Source organism: Adiantum capillus-veneris, chromosome 27 (assembly GCF_014529385.1).
Source record: "Adiantum capillus-veneris isolate H3 chromosome 27, ASM1452938v2, whole genome shotgun sequence".
Classification (NCBI taxonomy): Eukaryota; Viridiplantae; Streptophyta; class Polypodiopsida; order Polypodiales; family Pteridaceae; genus Adiantum; species Adiantum capillus-veneris.
Window position 1 is genome coordinate 1,575,981 of NC_140957.1, and position 26,903 is coordinate 1,602,883.

The 26,903-nt window shown below is 40.6% G+C and overlaps 1 protein-coding gene and 3 pseudogenes across 6 annotated transcripts in view; 2 read left to right on the forward strand and 2 right to left on the reverse strand.

The window, feature by feature from the left end:
• LOC147421395 (uncharacterized) overlaps positions 1–26,903 on the forward strand; it is a 215,291-nt gene that overhangs the window by 150,404 nt on the left and 37,984 nt on the right. For all 6 annotated transcript variants that reach the window (XM_086503336.1, XM_086503337.1, XM_086503339.1 and 3 more), the window contains 2 exons: positions 7,342–7,432; positions 7,601–7,742. In XM_086503336.1, coding sequence (XP_086359462.1) covers positions 7,342–7,432; positions 7,601–7,742 — 233 coding nt within the window. The remainder of the gene's footprint in view (positions 1–7,341; positions 7,433–7,600; positions 7,743–26,903) is intronic.
• LOC147421397 (uncharacterized) lies at positions 527–1,728 on the reverse strand (annotated as a pseudogene).
• On the reverse strand, positions 689–1,441 carry LOC147421398 (uncharacterized; annotated as a pseudogene).
• On the forward strand, positions 1,743–4,276 carry LOC147421399 (uncharacterized; annotated as a pseudogene).

The window sequence follows — 26,903 nt, forward strand, 5'->3', positions numbered from 1 at the left end:
AAATTTATGGAGTTTTGAATCGCTCAAGTGTTTGAGCCAAGATGCTTATGATTTGAGATGATGCCTTTCAACCAACCAAAAGAAGCCCAAGCACAAAGATATAAACTCTATTGTAATCAACCAATAAGAGATTTTCTACTCAAAGGACGAGAGTATGGGCATTGAGTCGAGATCACTTTATGTACATAAAGATTATAACCAATTAAAGCAATCAAACGATAATTATATCCAAAGCAAAGAGTAATGAATATAAACACTCAACTTTAAATTGTATGCAACAAGAAAGGTTTCAAAATGTAGAGGTAGAAAAGATCTCTTAATAGTTACATCGACACGGAGTGACTATTATATCCAAAGCTAGCGTCTGATACAAAAATGATGATCAGATTTTAATGTAATCTCAAAATAGTTTAATACAAAAAGAAGAGCTATGCGTGTCAAGTACGTCCAAAGCTAGCTCTCAATACAAAAAGTGGTGATCACATTTTAATGTAATCTCAAAATAGTTTAACACTAAAATTATGGTCTAGCCAACTGTCACTTCACCTAACTGCTTGTGCAACCACTCATTGAGCTTCTTTCTCGTAAAATCAACCTCTTCAAGCTGGAACCAATTCTTTTTTAACTACCAAAAAATATATGCTTCAAAATTGGATATAGGTCTCTTGCAAACTTGACAATAAATGCTTCATTCAAGACATACAATTACCAGATTGAGTTGAGGTTTCTTGTCTTTGAACGTGGTCTTGATGAACAATCTCATTGCAGTCATTACATAATATCTACAATCAGTTGCATTTGGTTGTTGGGGACACTGCAAATAACAACATATCAATAAATTATCAATGAAAATGTTAGTACTCAATCAAAGAAAATTACACTAAAGCTATCAATCTTTGCAGTAATGAATTCGCATGATTCATGGGGATCTTTTAGCTCCTCTTTGACTTGTAGATTTTAATAGTGTGTACAAAAATGTCATAGTACTCTTCAACTAAATGCATGCGTTTAATTGAAACTTAACAAACTGCTCAATTATTTTGAAAGAGTAAAAGCAATGTGTCCCTACACACACTCGGTAACAGTCTCTCCATGGTGACAATTGAGAGTGAGTCAAAGAGCAGTATCGATGAACATCGTCGAGAAAAAGGAGATATGCGCACTACATGGGTATTGTAAAATGCCACAAGAACCAAATGAGATCTATACAAACATGTCAAACTTAAACTTCACATTTTTTTTCTATTGTGTAATATGTAACAGTAAAATAATCATACTTATCGAAGACGGGGAAGAATGTAAAGATACGACTTTCTAAATCGAGAGTTTCAAAGAAATTGTCAAGAGTATAGTCTTCTATAGTACGCTCCGAAACAAAAAGAGAGACAAAAAGGTACTACATGCTGTCGACCCACCACACTGAGAGAACATCTGGCGGTAATCAAACAATAGTTTAATAAGTTATAAGAGCATAAAAATTTACATTACTTAAAGATAGTATTATTTTTCTTACAATGCAAAGAGAAGTCTCAAGATCTAAAACATCGTCGATAACTTGGGTATTTAGACCCGCAAGCCCGACTAGATCGCAAGAGAAACGTAACTCCTGTATGACACTTACATTAAAATGAACATTTACATTGTTTACCTTTGTTTAATACACTAATCGGGATTTGCACAGTTATACAAATTTATATTAGCAACAAACCTTTCCAAAAGTTGCTCCATATTCAGACTTGAATATGGAGCAACTTTTGGAAAGGTTTGTTGCTAATATAGATTTGTATAATTGTGCAAATCTCGATTAGTGTATTAAACAAAGGTAAACAATGTAAATGTTCATTTTAATGTAGGTGTCATAAAAGAGTTATGTTTCTCTTGCGATCTAGTCGGGCTTAGTTTGGCCTAGATGTCCAAGTTATCGACGATGTTTTAGATCTTGAGGCTTCTACAAACGTTATCAATGTCTTTGCATTGTGAGGAAAATAACACTATGTTTATGTAATGTAGATTTTTATGCTCTTATAACTTATTAAACTACTATTTGATAGATGGATGAAAAATCTATTACTGCTAGATGTTCTCTCAGTGGTGTAGTGGGTCGACAGCATGTGGTACCCTTTTGTTTCGGAGCGTACTATAGGAGACCATACTCGATAATTCTTTGGGACTCGCGATTTAGGAAGTTATATTTTTACATTCTTCCCTGTTTTGGATGGGTATGATTATTTCATTGTTACATATTACACAACAGAAAAAAAAAGCGAAGTCTAAGTTTAACATGTTTGTATAGATCTCATTGGGTTTTTGTGGCATTTTACAATGCCCATGTGGTGCGTCCATCTTCTTTTTTTCGACCACGGTCATCGATACTGCTCTCTAACTCACTCTCAATTGTCACCATGGAGAGACTGTTACCGAGTGTGTGTAGGTATGCATTGCTTTTACTCTTTCAAAATAATTGAGCAGTTTATTAAGCTTCAATTAAACGTATGCATTTAGTTGAAGAGTGTTAAGGCATTTAAGTACACACTGTTCAAATCTATAAGTCAAAGAGGAGCTAGAAGATCCCCGCGAATCATGCAAATTCATTACTGCAAAGATTGATAGCTTTAGTGTAGTTTTCTTTGATTAAGTACCAACAATTTCATTGATAATTTATTGATATGTTGTTGTTTGCAATGTCTCCAACAACCAAATGCAATTGATTTTGGATATTAAATAATGACTGCAATGAGATTGTTGATCAAGACCACGTTCAAAGACAAGAAACCTCAACTCAATCTGGTAATTGCATGTCTTGAATGAAGCATTTATTGTCAAGTTTGCAAGAGACCTATACCCTTTTTTGATGCATATAAGTTTAAAAAGAATTGGTTCCAGCTTGAAGAGGTTTATTTTACGAGAAAGAAGCTCAACGAGTGGTTGCACAAGCAGTTCGGTGAAGTGACGGTTGGCTATACCATAATTTTAGTATTAAACTATTTTGAGATTACATCAAAAGGTGATCACCACTTTTTGTATTGGGAGTTAGCTTTGAACGTACTTGACACACATAGCTGTTCTTTTTGTATTGAAATATTTTGAGATTACATCAAAATGTGATCATCATTTTTGTATCAAACGCTAGCTTTGGATATAATTGTCACTCCGTGTCAATGTAACTATTAAGAGACCTTCTCTACCTCTACATTTTGAAGCCTTTCTTGTTGCATACAATGTAAAGTTCAGTGTTTACATTCGTAAATCTTTGCTTTGGATATAATTGTCATTTGATTAGTTTGATGGATTATATTCTTTACGTACATAAAGTTCGTTTGATTGGTTATATTCTTTATGTACATAAAGTGATCTCGACTCAGTGCCCATACTTTCGTTCCTTGAGTAGAGGATCTGTCAATGGTTGATTACAATAGAGTTTGTTTCTTTGTGCTTGGGCTTCTTTTGGTTGGTTAAAGGTATCATCTCAAATCATAGACATTTTGGCTCAAACACTTAAGCAATTCAAAACTCCATGCATATTACTATTCAGACCTCCTTGATTTTGTATATGTAGAGAGTTGGAAAGAGTGGAGTTTTCCATGGAGATAAAGTAGACACGAGCATGCAAATGCATCCAACTTGTCAAAAAACTTCGAAACAACTCACACTTTACCACATAAAAATTTCTAACTCTTTGGAAAAAAAGTAATCTCTGGACAACGTGCTGAGATTACTTTTATGGAACACAGTTTTAAATTTCCAACTCTCTGGAAAAACAATAATTTCTTTACAATGTGCTGAGATTACTTTTATGACAGATAGTTTTGAATTTCTAATTTTCTGGAAAAAAAGTAATCTCGACAAATTGTGTTGAGATTACTTGTTTTCCAGAGAGTTAGAAAGACAGTTCAAAATTTCTAACTTTCTGGACAAAAAGAAATTTCAGCATAATGTACAGAGATTACGTTTTTCTAGAGAGTTAGAATTTTAGAACGGTCTGTCATAAAAGTAATCTTAGTGTGTCTTGTTTAGATTACTTTTATGGCAGATAGTTCTAAATTTCTAACTCTCTGGAAAAAAAAGTAATCTCAACACATTTTGCAAAGATTACTTTTTCCCTAGAGATTTGCTAATTGAAACTTTTGGAGAAAAAGTAATCTCTGCACATTGTATTGAGATTACGTTTTTCCCACAGAGTTAGACATTTCAAACTGTATGCCATAAAAGTAATCTCAACATATTATGGCCGATATTATTTTTTCTGCAGAGTTCAGAAATATCACCAGAAAGGTAAAAATTTACAGGGCACTCGAATAACGTTTGATTTTAATCAAAATAGGATAAAACTTATCAAAATTGACCGCTTGTATTGAAAAGAAGCTTGAAATAGATTTCTCATAAATACGTCATTACATGGCTTCGACTAGAGGAATACAAAAGTAGCATTCTAACGATGGAAGCTTTGATGCGTAGTATTCCCCGTTTTCAGTGTAAAGCAATACTCAACATCCTATGAACCACTAGTTTGACAAGCAGAGAACATCCCCCCAAAACTCTTAGCTTCATTACAAACGCGAATCACTTAACCCACTAGAGTTTGTATGATATTTTTGCTGATGTGCATAGCCTTTACTGGGAGGAGAGCATGGCACGTGTGACACGTGGGTGTGATGAATCCACTAGCAAGGATTTGGTGCAACAATGTAGACACCAAATACGAGGAAGTTTATTAAAACAGACACAATATCTACCCCTTCGGTGCTTGCGTCTGAGTTGACCGTTTGATACAATGGTTTGGAAGGTTGCTTGTGGACACCAAATACGAGGCCATTAAAACGGACACAAGATCTACCCCTTTGGTGTTTGCATCTGAGTTGATCCATTTGACGCAATGGTTTGGAAGGTTGGCTAGTTCCATGAAGATCTATGCTTTGTTGTTCTTCATTTGTGCGAACTAGTGGCACACCATGACCACGCCGAGTTGCTTTAACGTGGGCCTGGATTTGTGTAATACTTCCTTTGGCGGGAAGATCAATCTTCGTAGGAATCACAAATGTTAAGAGCATCCCTTTCATGTTTTGCAACTGTTGCCTGATGACTTCAATCTCTTTGGGATCCTTGGAATACACCTCTTTCTGTATAGTTGACAGTGCACCCTTGAGGTGGTTGATGAGATCCACCATATCATCTTCACTCTCTTGTATATCATTGTAGATATACCATGCTTCCTAACTTCAATACACCATTTGGATTTGATGGAAATTAGGGTTTTATTAAACCCTTGGTGTTTTGATCCTTCAACAATGTGGGCAACTTTTCCAATATCCTCTCAATCTTCAAAACATAATACTTTCACCGTCTGCGAATCTCTCAAGTATAAACAAAGCTTACTGTCCTCATCACGCCCAACATGAAGCTCATCCTTCATCTTGCGCCACTTCTTCAAATCCAACATGTCTCTGGGGTCATAGGTTTTAAGAGTCTCCAGTGTTGTGGAGAGGCCACTTTGAAGCACTCTTATCATGTAATTATATGTCTCTCTATCAAAGGGAAAATATGTTGTGGACATATAGAAATTTGGATCCGGAAATACCTTAATCAAGAGGCCCGTTTTCTCCAAGAACATCACCTTCTTCATGGAGTACCTCGAAGTCTTATCAATACTTTCACATTGTTTGAATCCTCATCAAAGAACTCTTCAAGCATATGATCACCTTCCACGTTTTCTTGATCCCAATCCATAACTTGGTTGTGATTGAGGGTGATTTTCATTTGAAAGCACACTTCGTTGCGTGCGTGGGTGTGAATGTGTTTGTGTGTGTGAGTATGTGTGCGAGAGAGAGGGGCAAAGAGAGAGAGAGTTTTCTTTGACGTGTGTCGAGATTACATACAGCATGAGGCTCTGCGTTATTTACATAGGCTTAGTTCGTAGGCCGCAAGGATTTTGCCAGTCTTTTTCCCACTGTGCAAAGTAAAAAGTACCCTTTAAACAAAATGGATGGCAGATTTCACCCGGACCCTTGATTCCTTCAAATGGACCCCGTGATAGGGAGGGAGGGAGGGAGGGGGGGCGGCGGGGGGCGTTTCCCATGAAATGGTGGGTCCGGAAATGTGAGCTATACTTTTTTGCCCAATGGATTCACGACAACGTGGTCAGTGCATGGCTGCCGCCAAGAGTGGCCCCATAGCTCCTCATGAACTACTGCAGGCCAGCTTGGGGGTGGGCGTTTGAAATTTGAAGCCGGGACAGCAATCTATGTCCTTTCCATCTTCAAAATCTCTCTCTCTCTCTCTCTCTCTCTCTCTCTCTAGCTTGATAGAGCAAACTGCAGCATCAACCACTTGTGGACACACTATCCCAATCAAGCTCAGCCTCTAACCTAGCCTACAACACACTCTTCAATGAATGCAGTTCAAGCTTTCGGCATGGCAATTGTGGCAGTCAACATCGTGTTGTAGTATTGGATGATCACAATGCAACAAGCATTGCGATTATCGAATGCATTGAGTCGAACTTCATGGTCATGTAGTTTAGACAATCGTAACCACTCCATTTGAAGGCTTAAGAATCCAATTGCAGAAGGCACTTTCCATGCATAGTGCATCAAGCAAAGCAATCTATTATTTTATTTGATATCTATAATATATAACTAGGCAGTAGTAATGAATAGGCATGTTTTTGGCATAAAAGAAGCACATCTCATTATGTTTAATCTAACATCAAGGCACAAAAATACAAACCATCTGCAAGAACTTAGAAGCATCAATGAGGGATGGAAATGGGTCATCAAGGCAAGAAATTTGTCATAATTTAATTACATTTAAGAATGTTCACGACCAGGTAAGACGGCTCTTCATGCAAAGATCTCAGATGTACCTTTGGTGCTCTATCATGGTCTTGGTAGGCAGAAAATCTTCTATCAGTAACTCAATGGACATAGAATCTACTTTATGAAAAGTCTCTAGAATGGAACACACTACGTGTCTCTTTGTATTTTTGCTTCTCAAACAATTTCTTCATATGCGTAGTGAAAGTGGTTGTGGTGAATGTATGAATATCCACCTTCCTTCCTAAGCTCCTTATGAATAAGGCATGACGAGTTGTTGCATAAAGAATGCAAAGGAGCAGGTGAGGAGGGGGAAATGGGGGTGAATGGATGTAGGATGCAGCAAGTGGTAGTGAGGGGACAACAAATTAGTGGACACAGGAGGGGAAGAGCTGGAGAGAAAGAGACTGATTATTTAAGGAAATACTAAATAGTTACTCTTCCATAACAAAATGATTCCTTAGTAAACAAACGTCTTTGCAATCAACCTCTTTGATTCCTTGATCAACTTTGCGTGGTTACTCAAAATCAGGTTCTCATCAGCAACCATAACTCCTGCTGCAAATGCAACCTTGGGCCTTGCTGCCCCTGGGGAAGTTGGATCTTGGCAAATAGACAGCAAGGTAAGTCAATTCCATAGCAGTATGATTCTTAGAGAAGGTTTATGTTGCAGAAAAGTTACAGCTTCAGCCTAAAGCTAGGAAGCATGTGCAAAGTGTTTGATGAGTTATCATTGAGAGCATGTTCAGGTTGACTCAAAGTTTAGAAAAGATTCTATTGCTTTTTTCCAGGGCTATCAATTTTGGACCATAGCCAACAAAGATGGAAGCTTTACCATCAACAATGTAAGGCCAGGAGCTTACAATCTTTATGGCTGGGTGCCAAATGTTCTGGGTGACTACCGAAAGGAGGCACTTCTGATCGTGCAATCTGGTCCTCTCTCTCTCTCTTGGCCTTAGTTTGGTCTCTTAGGTCATTCTGGCCTTTTGAAGATGTTAATATAACATTTTATTTCTCTCTCTCTGTGTGTGCGCGCGCACGCTCGCACATGCACACACACACACATATCTTGGGATGCTAAGATTGTGATCATGGTGCAAGGATTAAAGGTGATCGTTGTCTTCAAAGCTGAATCGAGATAAGCTCTAACATCTTATTCTCTTAAATTTTTCACATCTATACTATCATATGGGATTGGTTTGTTGTTGGGTGTATGTGAAAGAGATAGGAATCGATGAAGAAGGAGAGCACGAGCGCAAGAATGAGGCGACGATATTTATGCTTCTCGGTTTCCAAGTATAGTCAATTTTTGGTATAATTTGAGTTTGCCTCCTTTTGTGGTTGAGGTGTGCACTAAAGTAGAAAGCACTTGCTTAAACATCTCCAATGCCCTAGGTGAGAAAATCCTTTCCTCGGGTTGAGTGTAGAGAGCCCACAAAATTGTCCTAGTCTTTGGAGGTTACATCAACATCTAAAAAGGGTGAACAGACTCAAAGCTTGAGTTCTTACTGAAAAGGCTCCATGCCTTGCCGATTATTTTTAGAGGCATATTTAGAGTCACACTACTTTTCGAAAGTATCGACAATAAAGAAAGGGATTCCTTGCACTCCTCAAGTTATAAGTGAAACTCTATTTTCAGAGACGTACAAATAGTTTTTCTCCCCTTTTACACAAGTAGCTTACGACCCAGTTTCCCTTTCTATCCGTGTGGAATGTGTTAAAAGCTTCAATAAGAAAAAAAACGCATTTCATCTGCTTTTTGCTACTTACTCTCAACTATGGTTTGGCAAAATTGCTCTCGAGTGATTTACCAAGTCTTAAGTCCTATAGAGCTAGGATGCACATCGTTGTGGACCATATGCACACATGGCTACTACCTTTGCCTCTCTACCTCTCTCACAAACACACAAGGATCAAATTGGTACTTCCTATTTTGAGAAGTGCGAATGCGTGCGTGCTTGTGTGGGGGAAAGGGGGAGAAGCAGGAGCACACAATCTTAGTGGAGCGTAGAGTGAGGATAAGAATACCTCACCGCTCTCTTTATCTATATTGTATTAGAGAATAAGGTTAGGTGGGTTAGGTTAGTAGTGGGCCTCCGTGGGTTACATCTATATGTATAGACATATGTGTATATACATACATACATATATATGTATGTACGTATGTACACACACACACACGCACACACACACACACATTTTTTTGTTGTAAATTTATTTGATTAATTTACTAGTGGGAAACCTCAAAGCGAGGAAAACCCACCGAAAGGGTAATGTACAACGGGAAGAACACAGAACTACTCAGCTGTACAGAGTAGCTAGAAACATTCATAGGAAAGCCGATGTATCTCTGCGGTGATATCACCAACTTCCAAAGCAAAACGTAACGATTGCCTGAGAGAAAGCTTGAAGAGTTGGAATGGGTCTGCATGAGTACGATGAAACATGCAAGCATTACGCTGACTCCACAGGGTCCAATAAGCCTAGTATCTAACCCACATAAAGAAGACCGCAACACGCCGTAGTGTCGGCGAGAAAATATAATACAGAACCTTTGTGAAAAACAACCCCAGGAAAGCAGAGCCGCATACAGGCAGATACGTGGCAAAGGAAGTCTCTAGTAATGCAACAATCCCACAGCAAGTGGCAAATATCCTCTTTTGTAGTGGAGCAACGGACGCAAGAGGAGGGGCGAATATGACGCGCCCTAAGAAAAGTGCCAACAAGCACTCCAAGCAAACAACGCCAAAGAAACAGTCGCTCCTTCAAAGGCAAATGGCTTTTCCACAAGGTAGAAAGCAGCTTCCTCCACCAGAGATCAGATTTGTGCATGTGCCAAAGGGCATTGCAATGATCATCAAGCCATGATTGTGGTAGAAGAAGAGCATAAATTCGATCCACAAAAATATCTCGAAAAGGCGTCTCCCGAAGATCCCAATCAGACATGCGATCACCATCACGTGAAGGTGAAATTGGCAAAAAGTCAAGCAACATACTTTGAAGTTCTCTCCAAAATTGACGGTAATGCATGCCCAATCCAAAACGGCGAGCGGCGAAAGGAAACTCATAAGTATATCCAGCCTCATTGACTACATCCTCAACCACCCGAATACCACGGCTAGAGAGAAAGTAAGCCTGGCGAGGGGAGCGGTCGACCAAAGTAAGAGAGAAAAAGATGAGTCGTAACCTCTTTCCAGCAGACACCAAAGTGGAAGCAAGAGGACATCCAGGAATGTACCCTTCCATCTTGCCAAAAACCACCTCCCAGATAGATGGTTGCCAATGGCCAAAAGAGGAAGTAACAACATGCTGACCAAGGTATGCAAACATAAGAGTCCAAGGCTGAATTTGTTGCGCAAGTGTAGGTAACAACTTTGCTTTCCGAGCAAGAATATGCCTGCGCAAAGCCAAGATGTTAAGGCCACCCAGGCGTTTAGGAGTGCAAAGCTTCTCCATAGACATCAAGCGCAAGCCTTTTTTCTGAGCCTGGTCCCGCCACAAATTGGACATAATGTCTGACATAAGAGAATCAAGACAACGACGACGCCAATGCATCAGTTGCAAAAAGAATTGATTATATGCCAACAGGATACTCTGAACAATTCACAGACGAACATGTAATGGCCAAGTGGAAAACTTCCAGTAATGCAATTTGACATTCAAACGTTGCATAATCCAATCCACTTTCTGAGAATGAGTGACATTCCATCCAATTGGATAACCCAAATGCCTAGTAATCACGTTTGAGGAACAATCTCACCTGGCCACAATAGACTGTCCAATTACAAGAACGAAGAGGCAGAAGCTTCGATTTGCAAAAGTTGACTTTAAGCCCAGCCGTGAAGCCAAAAAGTTCCAAGGCTTCCGTAATCACTTCGACATCATCCTTCTGATTACGAGGCATAAACAAGGAATCATCTGCGTAAGCCTAGCCAACAAAGATACGACCCGAAGGTAACCGCAAACCATGAAGACGCTCAATAGAAGTCAAGTGATCAAGATACATCAGTAACGGGTGAGTGGCTATAACATACAACAGGGCACTAAGGAGGCAACCCGAACAACCAAGAGGCCAAGAGTATGTTAGTTCGCCTTCCAAGATCCTCGAAGACGTGCTACATGCATACAAGAAATAAACCACATTGGCAAATTTAGGACCAAACCCTAAGCACCATATCGTGGTAGCAATGAAATCCCACTGTACACTGTCAAAGGCCTTTTCAATATCAGCTTGCATAACCAGCACGTCCTGATGAGTGTACTTAGCATACTCCATTCCAATCATAACATTAGCCAAATCGTCCATAATCTGGCGACGTGGAATGAAACCATATTGAGCCTGATGGAGTCCTGCAAGAAGATGATCCTTAATGCGGTGCACCAACATCTTAGCCAATAACTTGTAAATCACCGGCATCAAAGTAATCAGGCGCCAGTGAGAGAATCGCTCGCAAAGCGCTTGCTTAGGCAACAATTTAAGTAAACCTTCTTTCCAAGATAGTGGTAAATCCTGTTTTTGCCACGCTGCATTCATAATGAAAAGCAATGGAAGTTCAAGAGCTTCCCAAAAGGAGAGGAAGAATTCCACAGTAAGCCCATCCCAACCGGGAGACAGCCGACGGCCTAAAGCAAGCAACGCACTAAGCAATTCCGAGGCAGTGAAGGGGTCCTCAAGGCAACATGCATCCTGTGGGAATATAATCGGATGAACAAAGGAAAGCATCAATTGACGCCCATGGCAAGCAACCGAGGATGCCTGAGAAGGAGCAGCAAACATTTGTCGATAATGCAAAACCATGGCATCAACAAGTTCTTGCTTTGAAGAAGTTCAAACGCCTGGGGAAAGCATAACCCGCTTAATTGCTTGCGAGACCCTCGTATGATACAAATGCTTAAAAAATTGCTTCGAAGCACATCCTTTATCTATGAAAGCCTGTTGACGGGCACGCGTCTGCCATTTAGTAAGTTTTCGCTTGTCATTATGTTGAATACACACACAAGCTTCACACAACTCCGACATCTCAGAGTCAGACAAAGGCTGCAAATCAGCCAACACTTGCAACTGTTGATAGGCTTGCTTCGCATCCTTAACTTCCCCCCCGAGTGCACTGCATGTAATGCGTGCCACTAGTCATAAATGACACTTTGCACCCTCATAACAAAGCGATACCAGGCAGCATCAAGATCAAAATGCATATGAGCAAGAAGCGGGGGAATAATATCAAAAATCATGTCACGAAAAGCCGCATGAGCAAGATAAGCATTGTTAATATGTAGCAGACGTTTTCTAGAAAGAGGTCGATCACAAAGAGACTGCCCAAAACTGACATTCAACAAAACAGGGTAATGATTAGATAACTGTAAGGTATAATCAATGCTGACCTCATATACAAAATCCTCATATTGTTGCAGATTAAGCAAATACCATCGATCGAACCGCGCTCGATAAGAAGAGTGAGCAACATGTTGAAAAGTAAATTTAGAGGCATCTGGGTGCAAATGCTGCCATAGAGCAATCATCGGAGTAGTAGCAAACAGATTATCCCATTCTAGCCTTTCCGCAGACAACGTATGTGAATTACCTGTGGTACTATCATCCATCACAGGGGTATTATTAAAATCACCACAAAGGAATGCATTCGAAGTCCATAAACGAGTAGAGATGTCTCGCCATAGAGCAACCCTTTGCCCAGATGTTGTATGCGCATAAACACCTCCAAATTCATAAACCTGACCATTCAACAGGCATTGAACCACCATCCAACGGCCCTGCGGATCATGGTACAAGAGAGCTGGCTGAAGCTCATGCCGAACCAGCATCAATAAACCTGAATAGTCTTGCAAACCAGCATATGCAATCCAATAACCAGCAAAATAAGAACACTGACTAGCAAAGTCATGCTGGTTGTGTTCTTGCAAAACAACTATATCTGCCCTACATGTATGTACATAGTGCCAGGTCAATCGCCATTTGTCAAGGTTACATAACCCACGCACATTGTATGTAATGCATTTAATGCGACTATGCATTAGAAATCATATGTACAATGGCAAGATACACATGAATCAAGTCGAGATGCCCATATGGACATCTCCATCCACCACATCCACACCAGACCCCATCCGCTGAGTGAAAGCAGGAGACTTGTCCATAGGATCTGCTTGAGAGGTGGAAGCCTCACCCAGAAGCACATCCTTATAAGAATGCATCGCTTTTTCCCAAGCATCAATCAACGTGCGATTGTCATTGCAAGGAAGCTGCTTAAACGATGCATTCTTGTTGGCGTTAACCAGAGGAACATAATTCCGGGAGGAAGTTGGAGCGCGAATTTCACCGCCTTTTTAGGCACCACCCATGAGCCAACATCACCTGACCCAGCATTTTTGCCTTTCCCTGCATTTACATTCCCAACATCAGTAAACTGCGGATTTTTGTTTTTCCCTTTGTCTACATTGGGAATCACCTTCATAGTAGAAACTCCATCAATTTAGCTTCACCAACAGATTTGCCTATAGGGGCAAAGGCAGAAGCAGGAACAACCGAAAGAGGGGGCTGTAGAATTGGTTCAGGACATTCAGACTGCATGTGACCAAATCTACCACATCGGAAATAGGAGTTTGCAAATTTGCCCCATTTGAGTTTAAAAGGACGCTTGCCAACCCATGGATCCCCTGAATCCACCATAATCCCATCCGGGGTTTGCTTGTCCGTATCCTAGAGAATGCAAAACCTATTGGTATTCGAATCCAATTTCGGAGGGCAAATTACCTTGCCGAGCTGAGCAGCCAGCAACGGAAGAAAATGCCTCCACATGCGAGGGAAATCAACAATTTCCACCCACACAGGACATTTGTGACGAATAAGACTTTGATAGTCCTTCGTAAGTGCCCACGGTAGTACATGAGTCATCTGCGTGCCAAAAGAAAGCGGAGACATCTCTAGCAAAAGGTTTCTAGCTTCAGTGTCTGCCAGTAAGACGTCATAGAAACCCCGAGCACCAAAATAAACGCCTCAGACAGCTTGGCGATTGAGAAGGAAATCAACCCATTGTCTGACATCTTGCGCAATTGGCATTTTTCTCGGGAAAAACAAGATGATTGCATTCATGGCGTATTGCGCTACCGGATCCATAAGGTCTTGTATTGGAATGCGCACCTCAAGGACAGGTGCCTGACCATTCCAAGCTTTTCGGGCTTCTTCGAAGTCTTCATATAGACAGCTTTTGATTTCAGAAACACTCTCTGAAACATTATCCATGGCTTTACGACGCTTGAAAACACATTGGAACTCTGTCATACAATAACCGGACCACGTCCAAAACCAAAACAAAAGACTTTTTTTATTTTTGTTATTTTATCTATTCATAGAGATTGCAAAAATATTTACATCTGCCACGGAAGACATACATCTTGCAAGAAAAGCCTGTAAAATTGCAAACTGTATAGCCTGTAAAATTATTAACAGTCACTAACTGTACAGAGCTGTAATTTTCCTGGCGTTGATGATTCGGCAAGTCGCACAGAAACTGACAGGGGGCGAACAAGCTCAGGGCTGCAGGGTTTGACTGCGCAGGGACATATTACTGTGCTGAGCGCAAATTGCTGCAGCAGGTCTCCGAGAGCTCTGAACGAGAAATCCACGCTGGTCTTATGGGTGCCCAGAATCTGAGTTCACGCATGTCACACACACGCACATACACACACCCACACACACTTGCTGACGCAGGCGCAGTGGGCTGCAGCAGCGCGCAGAAGAGCTCGCGACAGAGAGCAATTAGGCGTGTGTAATTTTTCACCACTCTCACACACATACACACACACATACATATATATGTGTGTGTGTGTGTGCGCGCGCATGTGTATATGTGTGTGTGTATATATGTATGTATATGTCAACACACACACACACACACACACACACATATTGTGCCATCATTGCTACTCTGACATTTATACGTTGACGTGCCCAGCCTACTAAGCAAGCTGATGTGGCCAGATGTAACAACCCAAGTCTTGGCAGCTTCTATCTGTGAGCTATAACTAGAAAGGGTCAAAGGCAGGTGGATTCAGTCCCGAGCATTCCACATTGGTGGAGGCGGCGGGCGCAGAGTCAATAAAAACACTTTCTTGAGATTTAACAAGTGCGTTCTTGAGCATCACCCTTCCGACCTCTATCTCAACGCACAAAACTCCTAGGAATCATGAGCCACAACTTCTCTCTTATGCATGGATGCTTCTATGCATCGAGAGTTCCCTTCACAACAACGAGTTAGGATATGGAGCGAGCTTGTGGAAGCCAGTTTTTTTGGGGAGGGGAGGGCCACTGCTGCACCACCATTGCCGCCCTCATTGGCCACTAAAGCCACCAGCTCTTCTTCGCCACCCTCTCCTCCACCACCTCCACATATCCCCTCTCTTCCTCCCTATCCTCTGTTCTCTGCTCTCCTACTCTCTCTCCCTACCTCCACACCTCTTTCTCACTAACTTCTTCCTCTCTTCCTCTCAGCCTTGATTTCACTCACTCCCTCCATCTCACTACCATGTCCTCTGCCCATAAGTTTGCTACTCTCTCCCTCCCTTGGCCTCCACGTGTCATTTTAACCTAATTCTTTTCTCTCTCTCTCTCTCTCTCTCTCTCTCTCTCTCTCTCTCTCTCTCTCACCCATTCCCTCTCTCCCTCCCTTGGCCTCGATATGTCATTTTAACCTACTACTTTCCTTCCTCTCACCCATTCACTCTCTTCTTCACTCCCCTCCCTCCCTTGCGTAATCCTCCCCCCCCCCCCCTCTCTCTCTCTCTCTCTCTCTCTCTCTCTCTCTCTCTCTTTTTCTCTAGATCCCTCTGTTTCTATACTTCTCCAACACCCTAAACTCTCTCTCTCTCTCTCTCTCTCTCTCTCTCTCTCTCTCTCCAACCCGCCATCACCATGCTGAACTGTATCCCTCTCCTACAACCTTCCTCAATGTCTCTCCCTCCATACTTTTTTAAAATCCCACTCCCATGATGTCTCCCTCCCTCCTACTCTGTGTGTGTGTGTGTGTAGCCATGGACATAGAGAGAGAGGGAGGAGAGAGAGAATATTAATTATCTATATATATATATTTATATTTATGTATGTATGTACGTATATATGTGTGCACACACACATACACACACATAGTTATATACTATATATCTATTTATACGTATCCATATACATGTGTATGTGTATTCACCACCTCCCCACTAATGATAACATACGGTGAAGAGAGAGTATGTTGGGGGGGGGGGGGGGGGGGGAGGCGGCCAAAGAGAGAGAATAGTGGAGAGGAGGGGGCTAAAGAGAGAGAGAGAGAGAGAGAGAGAGAGAGAGAGAGAGAGAGAGAGAGAGAGAGAGAGAGAGAGAATTAATGGAATGTGTGGATGCATAGTTTACCAAAACAAATCCTAATTGAAGAATTAAAAATCTCAAGAATTCGTCGCGGTGATTACACTAAAGCTTGTATAATTTTACTAGAGTTTTACAAGGCAAGCTCGGAATCTACTAAAGATTTTTCAATTTTAACTGATTAAAAATACATCAAACCTTGTTTTTTTACAAACACTATGCCAATGTGTGTGTGTGTGTAGGTTACCAAATGAAAGCTCTCTAGAAAGTAAATAAACCAGGGAGAATGCCAAAAAAACAGTAAAGCATAATTAACAAAACTTGAATTATGGTTGGGTAAGTGGTACAAAAGGGGAGAATTTTGCAGATTACCAGACTTGGAAGGAAATGATGCAAAAAGATTAGAATAAGGATCCCTTCTATTATACCTGCCACCATCAGAGCCAACAAAAATAGAGAATGTTAGACAGTAGAAGACAGGTGTCAAAAACATGATCCACATGTTACAGATGTCAATTCTAAGCATAAAGCATATGTAGTCCTTAAAAAAAAAGGGGGGCAATGCACAATAAAACATGTGACTAGTGCCCTCCATAGCCGACTTGGCGTGAATGTAAGAGTAAGGCCCAAGTAGTTGCTCTGAGAACTGTAGAGTTTGAATGTCATGTACAACTACTCTAAGGTAGTATGCCTCATGTTGCACCAAGTCAGAGAAGAACACTTCTTTTAAGGCCATGGCTCCTCATGTGCAGGGTGTTGGTTGAGGTGGATCCCAAATGTAGTAGAGAAAACCGTTGAGTAGTGGGGGACATATGAGCCCGTAGGGGTGGGGTATTGCCACATGCATGAGGTAGTGGGGTTTCTGATTAATGATGTGTCTTTACACGCGGCCAACGTGGCAAATTATCCAAGTGTTGAGTATATGTAAAAAAGGTTAGGGTGTGTTCGCATGGGTTGAATAGGCTAAGCGTGCATTTAGATATGAGGCTTTGGTGTTTTTAGATCCCTCCATCGACTCCAACAGTAGGGCCTTAAGAGAGGGGCACTAGGCCCGCTCTCAAGGGGTCCTAGTGCCCAACACCAAAATATAGTTGTGTCAATACTTCAAGAGGGTCACAAGTATAGGGTGATGGTGTAAGCCTAAGTAGGTAGTGTCTTACAAGTCTCCATAATTTTGCCCTTTCAAAACCATTTGCACAAAAGGCATTTATTAAGGATTTGATATCCTTTTTTGCATTTTTGGCACTGCTATTGCAGAAGAGGATAGGTTTTAACTGTGAGAGGATAACCTTATGGGACCAATTGTTAGGTCTATTACTAGCCCTATGAATGTATCTGATAGGGGTACGTGGTAGAAGGTCATCTTTTTTGGCCAGAGCTTTAGTAAGTTTCTCTTGTTCTATAAATAACGGAAGGTTTAGAAAAGTAGTGTTGGAAGCTTTTTTGCCTTCAATAGTGAGTTCAGGAGGGTAAATACCATTTTTAGAGAGAAAAAATCCAGGGTCTTGACATTTAATCAGCAAGATATCATCAAAATATGTGAAAAGATAGTCCAGGTCTGTCAGCTTTCCTTTATTGATTGGGGACATGAGCATCTCTTGGAGATAGTTATATTCAAGAGCATGAAGGTATACATTACACCATATGGGTGAACAGGCTAAGCCCATAGAGATGCCATTGGTTTGCCTACAGAACACTTGGTGACATTGGATGTACATGTTATCGATCAACCAATTATTGATCTCAATTACATCTGTAAGATGAAAAGAGAGTCCATTTTTGTATTTTTTACTGTCCAGAACCCTTGTTGGCATGCAAAGGGGAAATTTTTGAAGGAGATAAACTCTTCAAAGGTAGATTTGAAAACCCATGTTATGAGGTTGGTTATGAGGGGGATTAACCCATGTTGTCCATAGTGAGGGATATTCTCATAGCATTTTTTTAATGTCTGCTGAGAAAAGGGAGGAAGCATTGCTTGGAAGATTGAGGATACAGTCATAAATGGAGTCACTAATCCACCAAGACTGGAGTTTGATATTATGGAAGAGTAATGCCTTTTGGTTGAGTATCCTGGCCCTATGTTTTTAGGGCAGGGAGGCAGGACTTTAGCAAGCATGCCATGAGTAAGGATAACTCAGTGTAGGCACTATTAGCACCACAAGAAAGCCATTCGAAAGAATTTTTGTGCATTTTATAGGAAGCCATTAAGAAGGGAAGGGGTAAATGGCTAGGTAAACTCATTTTATTCAACATGAGCTCCACTAAATTAGATGGATTTGCATCACAAATAGTGAAATCTCGACTAGAGACCCGCTTTTTTATTTCAGCGTGTGCAAAAGCTTTGCAGATAAAAAGGGGGTTAATGGGGGACTTGTCAATACAAGTTATGAGGTATCTATTTCTGAGAGAGTGAATCAAGATATCTCAATCCATATCCGGGGTATAGGAATGTTTCTTTCGTAACTATTTATGACACTATGCAAAAAAAAAATCTTTAACATTGCAATTACAAACCAATGGGAGGAGGACAATCCTGTTAGATAAAATCTTTTTAAATAAAGAGAAAAGTTCAAGACAAGCATTGTCTATATTAGAAGCGCATGAAGGAATGTGATTGAGTCCAAACTTGATGAGATTCATTAATCTAGGATGGATATTTAGATTATGTACCTCAGTAAGTACATGTCCCAAACAAGGTACAACACGTGTGTGTGTGTGTGTGTGTGTGAGAGAGAGAGAGAGAGAGAGAGAGAGAGAGAGAGAGGGAGAGAGAGAGAGAGAGAGAGAATCACATGGTGAGCCCATAGTGTGGTTGGGAGAGGAAAGTGTGTACGTCTAAGTCATGGTTGAGAGTATGAGGGAAGTAAGTTTAGATGTGAGCAAATGTTGATCACTCTAGTAGTGTGTGGTACTTATACTCTCAAGCTTATAGTGAGCACAATGTACATAGTCAATGTGACCCTACTCCATTGTCCCAGTGCTCCATCTCGCATCGAAGGGAGTGGGAGCTAGCTCAAAAGGTTGCGATAGTCGATATTGTCAACAAGGGGATAGGCTTAAGCATATAAGAGCGAGTACGGTTTCAATTTTTAGCAAAGAACATGATTGGGAAGATGGGGAAAATATGGGTGGTGTAATGCATGAAGTGCGACCCATTGGATTCTTTCGCCAGCTGGGATGCATTTTCGGGTGTGTGTGTGTAGTTTTATTTTAATAAATAAACACAAATGAACATAAAAGTTCAAAAGACAGTTGGCTTTAGACCAGTGACCAGGGGTAGTACAAAAACAACTCAGTCTTAGAATTATTTTTGTACAATGTTATAAGAATGAGGTCTCATTCCAGTGTTTAAGTACCAAGGTAGATCTGTATAGATTGATCCATAAAGAGGTAAGGGTCTGGTACTTAAAGGACGGACAACAACTTAAGACAAAGAAATTCCAAGAAAGGATAGAGTCCTCACCTGCATCCATGCAAACAAAACAACACATATATTAGCCTTGAATACGTTTTACAGGTATCAAAGGACCATATCAGTTGTTATCCATGTCCAACTTACAGGTATATTAGCCTTGAATACGTTTTACAGGTATCAAAGGACCATATCAGTTGTTATCCATGTCCAACTTACAACCTTTTTAACCTAAATCATTGTCCAAATTACTCATGATATCTTGTTTTTAAATAAAAGGTGAGTTTTGGTTTCTTTTTTAAGTCATTATAAACTTTGTAATTATAAAGATCATCACTCCTTTATAATACAAGTGGATTGTAATAGGTAAGGTTATTATATATCCAATTTTAAAACCTTTAAATAGCTATTTATATATATAAAATTTTGATAAGAAGGCCACCACCCGTTTTGATCCAAGTGTTTTAATTCCCAGTTTAGTCCCGACCCATTGTGTATCTTCACCTGTTTTTTGAATATCAAGGTAACTTAACGGGTTTTGCATACCCACTGTCTTCAAATCATAATGCCATCCATTAAGCTACAACAAGTGAAAGTGGTATTAATCCATCTCATCTCCCCCATTAAAGAAACAAACCATAACCAATGTCAGAGCCCTTTACTCAATGTTGGAAAGAGAACACAATACTAAGGTGTTTCATGTATCTACAGAGCAGTCCTACAACGGCTTGTTCGGTTTGAAAACACATCAAATTAAGTTATCGATCCGATAGTCAGGAGCACTGGTTCAGACTTACAACAGGTACGGGTTAGAGATGGAATCCCCCTGCTAGGTATGTCTTTTCCTATGCAGTTATCCAAAAGAACCCCATCACTGTTATGCGGCCTTGAATGGTAAGTTTTAGATAGTATGCAGAAAACGTGAGTTCATTACCATCGCCAAAAACTATATGGGGTTTGTGTATTGAGTTTAGTATTAACAAATGCTTGGAGTCAATGTAAAGTATCCAATAGCTACAATACAGAGTTAGAAACAATAGTTTGTTTAATAAAGTATGCGCCAGACACAACAATAGTGATGAAATAAACCCACCACAGCACCGATGAAGAACTAAACCATCAGTTTGTGTGTTGCCAACCAAAAAGACCCATTTTTTAATGCAGAGTAGAACATAAGTGCCTATATATAGTGCAAAAAACAAAACAGAGAACATTATTCCATAAGTGCCTAAATATAGTGAAAAAACACAATAGAGAACAGTATTTTGTATGCAGACAGAAATTCCGACAGAGCGCAGTCCTTTTTCAATGTGCGATAGGAAATGTTATCAACAAAATCAAGCGAGGTAATCACAGACCTGCGATGGCAGGTCTGCAAGATCCATGTAAACTCAGTAAGCGGCAACAGATTCACTCCCTTTCTTTCACACACACACAAAAATCAAAACCAAGGCTAAGTGTGGGGCCAGAAGCAACCTCACCTCTTTATAAAGCAGTTTGGCGAGGTCCAGGCATCATGACATGCTCCATGCAATAACTCCCACCACGATCTGAACGATTTGCCAGTGCGATGTACCAAGTGTGAAGCAAATCTGGCCGCCTCAGTGGAGGTTATGATAGTTTAGGGTTTTGTGCAAGTGGGTTGAAACACCCGAGTGCAAGCAATGCAGTAGAGGGAGAGAGGGAGTAAGGGTGTGAAGAGGTCCTCCATAGGACGAGAAGAGTAAAGAGGAATTAAATTGCCATGTTTAACCATTTTAAGGTCTTTTTACCATGGGCCCAATCAAGGGTATACTCCCACGGGGAGAACAAAATAAGAGGCATCCATATAGAAAGCAAAAAATTAGCTACCCAGTGGTAAAAAACCCCTCCCTTTTAATTTTTCTTTTTGGTGCAGTGTTCCTGACCGTATAAGGCTCGAATGAAGGTAAGAGAGTAAAAGAGTGCTCTTGGTGCAAGGAAACTATAAGCTGATCAGGGCTTGTTTTTTAGGGGAACGTTGGGTAGGCTTTTACTAATCAAAGCCTGTAGTAGTACCTGTGTGTGTGTGTGTGTGTGTGTGTGTGTGTGTACCCGCCCTATCCCATGTGCCATACACAATGGGTCCGTAGTAGGCCCATTGTGTATGGGCCTACTGCCTAATTAAAGAAATGAGATTAGTGCTATCAAATTTCAATTGAGGCCAGTAATTACCTGAAATAGCCTTAATGATAGTATTGATTGGGTCATTCCTTTTGAAGCGATTTGAGGCAAAATTTGTGAAGATGTCTGATGTCTTCCCAAGCCATGAAGCAGTTAGAAGAAGAATAAAGGATCTTGTAAAGAAGACTAATACATGTGTTTAGAGCCGCTTTATGTTGTCACTTACTCCTTTTTCTGAAAAATTCATTGGAAGAGATTTGAAGTTGGTATCTTTTCCAGATGAATCGGTAGTCATAGTTACCATTACAAGGATTGTGTAATGAAATTGAGAGGTTAAGGAATTGTGTAGAGGTGGAAAAGAACCCGAGACTCGTATTAAAATCATGACCGTAAGTAGGCTCAATCTTAAGGCAGCTAGGATAAATCAGGCTAATATCGTCAAGGAAAATTCTATTGTTGAGGCTCAGGATATCGTCCATGTATCTATAGGTATATTGAAATAGAGATAGCTTATGATTGATACTTTTATTCTTCATGGTCTCAAGAAACCATTTATATTCAAAACAGGCTTAGTATAAATTGCACGTAAGGGGTGAGCAGGAAAAACCCATAGGAATACCAAGGCATTGGTTATAGCATTAGCCACCAAAGTGGACTGAACAATCGTCTAGAAGCCAAGAAATGCTATAATTAAGCTTTTTCTCATTGAAGTGGGAGGTGTGAGATGAGTTGGCTTTTTTAATCCATCTATGTTTATTTACGAGAGAGATGTAGGAAAAACCTTTTAGCAGAGCATGGTTAAATGCAATCTTAGTCATTTCTTTCATAACATTCTTCAACTCTGTATCCCTATTAAGGGGTATATTCTCGTAACATTGAGCGATGTCAGCAACAAAGAGATGAAATATTTTCTCGGGGAGGTTAAGAGTGACCTCGGTAAAGTTCTTTACCTCAATTTGTCTAACAGGTAAAAAAGGAAAAACTTTGGAAACTTTGGGCACCATCTCTAATAGGTTAGTCACTGAGGGAGCAAAGGTTGTTTTGAAATTCCTTGACAGCTTCCAACGTAGCACTATCTCTACAGAAGATGTCACCAGATTGTGGGATAGCAGGAGTAGTAGGGGTACTGATAAAAGTTGGATCAAGCTGCATAACTTCTTAAGAAAGTTGGATAATTCTGCCCCTGACAAAGAGAACTGAGCTACTTCTTGGTTGTATTGCAAAGTGAGTATAGGCAATTGGGCAATGTACTGAGAAATCATAGCTACACCATCCTTACTATCCTTGTCTAAAGTGGCCAAGATGTTGACCCAGTCCTTAAAAGAAAGCATGTGTAAAATAGAAGACTTTTTGCCCGAAGCCAATGCCGATTCATAAATGAGTTGTGAAGCTTCTAAGCTGCTTATACTTCTTAGGACTAGGGAAGTTTCCACAGAAAGAGGTTGAGAAGTTAACTCCAGGCCTTGGAAAAGTGAAAGAGCCTCTAACAAACATTTTAAAGAGTTAGAAAGAGACTACTTGGGGTAAGAAATTACAATGTTTTTGGCCTTTCGGGCAAGAAAGAGCCTAGTTCTAGGGGCAAGGGCTTCTTTTGGGGGATGGTCCTTTAAGTACAGTCTAATTTGTACTAAAATTCTTGCATGTTTCTCCAGGTCCTGGATGATTCTCATGCGAGCAATCATTTTGTAATGAGTGTGATCCAGAAAGATTATATAAAGTCAAGGTTAGTAACGGTGTATATACCTACAACCCTAAAACCGGCAAAGTCAAGAGACTATGATAGCCGTGAGTAGGAATCCAGAATTATACTCTAAGAGGGACTATCTAACACGAGCCAACCTAAACAGGAATTATAGACAGTGGGTCCAACTTATCCCTATAATCCAAACTAGTCTCTAAAACCAGCGTCTTGGCTCTCCCAGAAAACTAGGAGTGCTTTGTGTGTTGGACGTGTGTGTAGCTGTTTTATTTTAATAAATAAACAAAAATGAACATAAAAGTTCAAAAGACAGCTGGCTTTAAACAAGTGACCAAGGGTAGTACAAAAACAACTCAATCTTAGAATTATTTTTGTACAAAGTTATGAGCATGAGGTCTCATTCTAGTGTTTAAGTACAAAAGTAGATCTGTATAGATTGATCCATAGAGAGATAAGGGTTTGGTACTTCAAGGACGGACAACAACTTAAGCCAAAAAAATTCCAAGAAAGGATAAGAGTCCTCTTCTGCATCCATGCAAACAAGACAACACATATGTTAACTTTGAATACGATTTACAGGTATCAAAGGACCATATCAGTTGTTATCCGTGTCCAACTTACAACCTTTTTAACCTAAACCATTGTCCAAATTACTCATGATATCTTGTTTTTAAATAAAAGGTGTGTTTTGGTTCCTTTTTTAAGTCATTTTAAACTTTGTAATTATAAAGGTCATCATTCCTTTGTAATACAAGTGGATTGTAATAGGTCCAATTTTAAAACCTTTAAATAGCTATATATATATATATATAATTTTTGATCAAAAGGCAACCATCCCTTCTGATCCAAGTGTCTTAATTCCCAGTTTAGTCCCAACTCATTGTGTATCTTCACTGTTTTTTTGAATATCAAGGTAACTAGACGGGTTTTTCATACCCACTGTCTTCAAATCATAATGCCATCCATTAAGCTACAACAAGTGAAATTGGTATTAATCCATCTCATCTCCCCCATTAAAGAAACCAACCATAACCAATGTCAAAGCCATTTACTCAATGTCCGAAAGAGAACACAATACTAAGGTGTTTCATGTATCTTCAGTGCAGTCCTACAACAGCTTCTTCGGTATGATAACACATCAAATTAAGTTACCGATCCGATAGTCATGAGAACCGGTTCAGACTTACAACATGTACGGGTTAGAGACGGAATCCCCTGTAGGTATTTCTTTCCCCATGCAGTTATCCAAAAGAACCCTACAAATGTTATGCAGCCTTGAATGGTAAGTTTTAGACAGTATGCAAAAAACGTGAGTTCATTACTTGCACTGTATGGATCCTCTATGTGTAGGTCTTTTGCTCCGAAGTGTAGTCTCTCTGAGTGTACGGGTCTCCATCAAGAAGAGACCTAGGCACCTCTAATGATAGTAATCCATGATGCGGGATAAGGGGCCAAAGCCCTCTCTGAATAAGCAATGAAAACACCCGCAGATCTCGTAGTATGTTGTGCATTGGCAGATATAGTGCTCCTCTGTCTCTGGCTCTATTTGGCAAACCTAGGATAATCTCTTCTTTGGGGTATACCTCTGTATCGGCCAGTCTCTATCTCCAACTGGTGAGATGTGGTGCGTAGTTGACCAATAACACATCTAATGCCATGAGATAGGTGGGCGTGAGATAAACCCATCATTTGTTGCCAGAGAAGATGGTCTCGATAAAAATCCATCTTTGTCCCCAACTCATGTGACGGAGACAGCCAAGTCCTTCTAGTATCCAGTTGAATGAGATCATGTCTGATAATCTTGATAATCTCTGAATGTGTGAGGGTGAGTGTCACAAACTGTTGACGTGTCAAGACACTAAAGAACAAAGCCAACGTGTAGATCCCGGCCGAAGGACCTAAACCCTAGAAGCAGTAGAAGAAGCAGGAATTCTCACCAACTTGCAGATCCTCGCCAAGTGGGCCAAGCAATTAAAGAGCTCCCAATTATAAGTTACCAACTTATGGGATCCCGTCCGATGGGGCCCAAGTGCCTAGGAACCATAGTAACAAGGAAGGGCCATTTTCAGGTCTCCGTTCCCCGTTCCCATCCCAATTTCCCGTTCCGGATTCCCATTCCGTGTTTCAGACGTGAGTATTCGAAACATGGAATGACATTTCATGCATGTTTCCGTTCCCCGTTCCCGTTCAGATTTCCCGTTCCGGGTAACCATGCTAGGAACGTAACATTAAAATAAAGCAGTACCTACACACACACACACACACACACACACACACACACACACACACACACACACACACACACACACACACACACACACACAAAGTATTTCTTGCGTAAAAAGTGCTGATGTGGCAGCTGTATGGACGCCCTGCAATTGGAGCTGACATGCTGACGTGGTACGTGTACAAAATTGGGTGTTTCACGCTGGTAGATGATGACGTGGCAAGCTGTACAAAATTCCCTGAATTGCTTTTGGGAGGCCATATGCTTTTAGAACTTGAAGCTTCTCATTGTAACTGCTTTTAGAGGCCAAGGACCTTTCAATATGAGCCAAGGGCTCATTCTCTGGCACGCTCCCGCGTATAGGTGCAGAGGATGGAGTACCGGTATTGTACTCAGTTCAAGCAATATAAAGAAATACCGAAAGGGGCCCCAAGGTTTGGGGCTAGTGCTCTCTCAAGGTGGAACTCCGCCACTCCCCGTCTCGTGTGTCGTGCATCTCTTTCAATTCAGTTGTTATCTGAAGTGCTTAAAGTTGTTCATTTTCGTTGGCACATGGTGCTCATCCCGTTACACTGAGGGAGGGTGCATCCAAGGAATACTAAAAAGGGGGCAGTCATTCCATACTAAATCCATATAGCTTAAACCAAGATGATATTTGTGCAAACCAACATGAAGTATCACCCTCACTGCCAGTTGTCGGGATGACTCAAGTGCTAGTCGTGCATATCTGTTGCGTGGTAGCTCCCATGTGCTATGAATGAAAGACATTGATCTAGCAAGAGCCTCCACGACAATTGGTGGTGCACTCATCTAGCTCTGATAATCTCATGTGGCCCTGAGGCTTTCACCCGGATCAGCCTAGAGATCATGGATACAAGTGGTCTCTCCAAGGATCTCCATCCATCATATGTGCGCCCTGATCTACTATGATGATAATGGCTAGGCCCCCTTATCTGCACTCCTTAAAGCATGGTGAAGTGACCAATGTGTCAAATAGCCACAGCTTAGTGCATGGCTCCTGAAACTGCACATGTGAACATATTCTCTCTAGTCCTCCTAATGCTGTATATCCCCTCGTCAATCTCACCTCTGTAGCACCTCTCAAAGAGAAAGTAGGTCCACTAAGTACAACACCAAGATATGTATAAGAGTTTACATACTCTACTATCTCATGTCCATCTGTAAAAATAGGTGCTGATCTCTTGACCCACTGCGTTGTAGTATTGAATACCATCACCTTGGTTTTG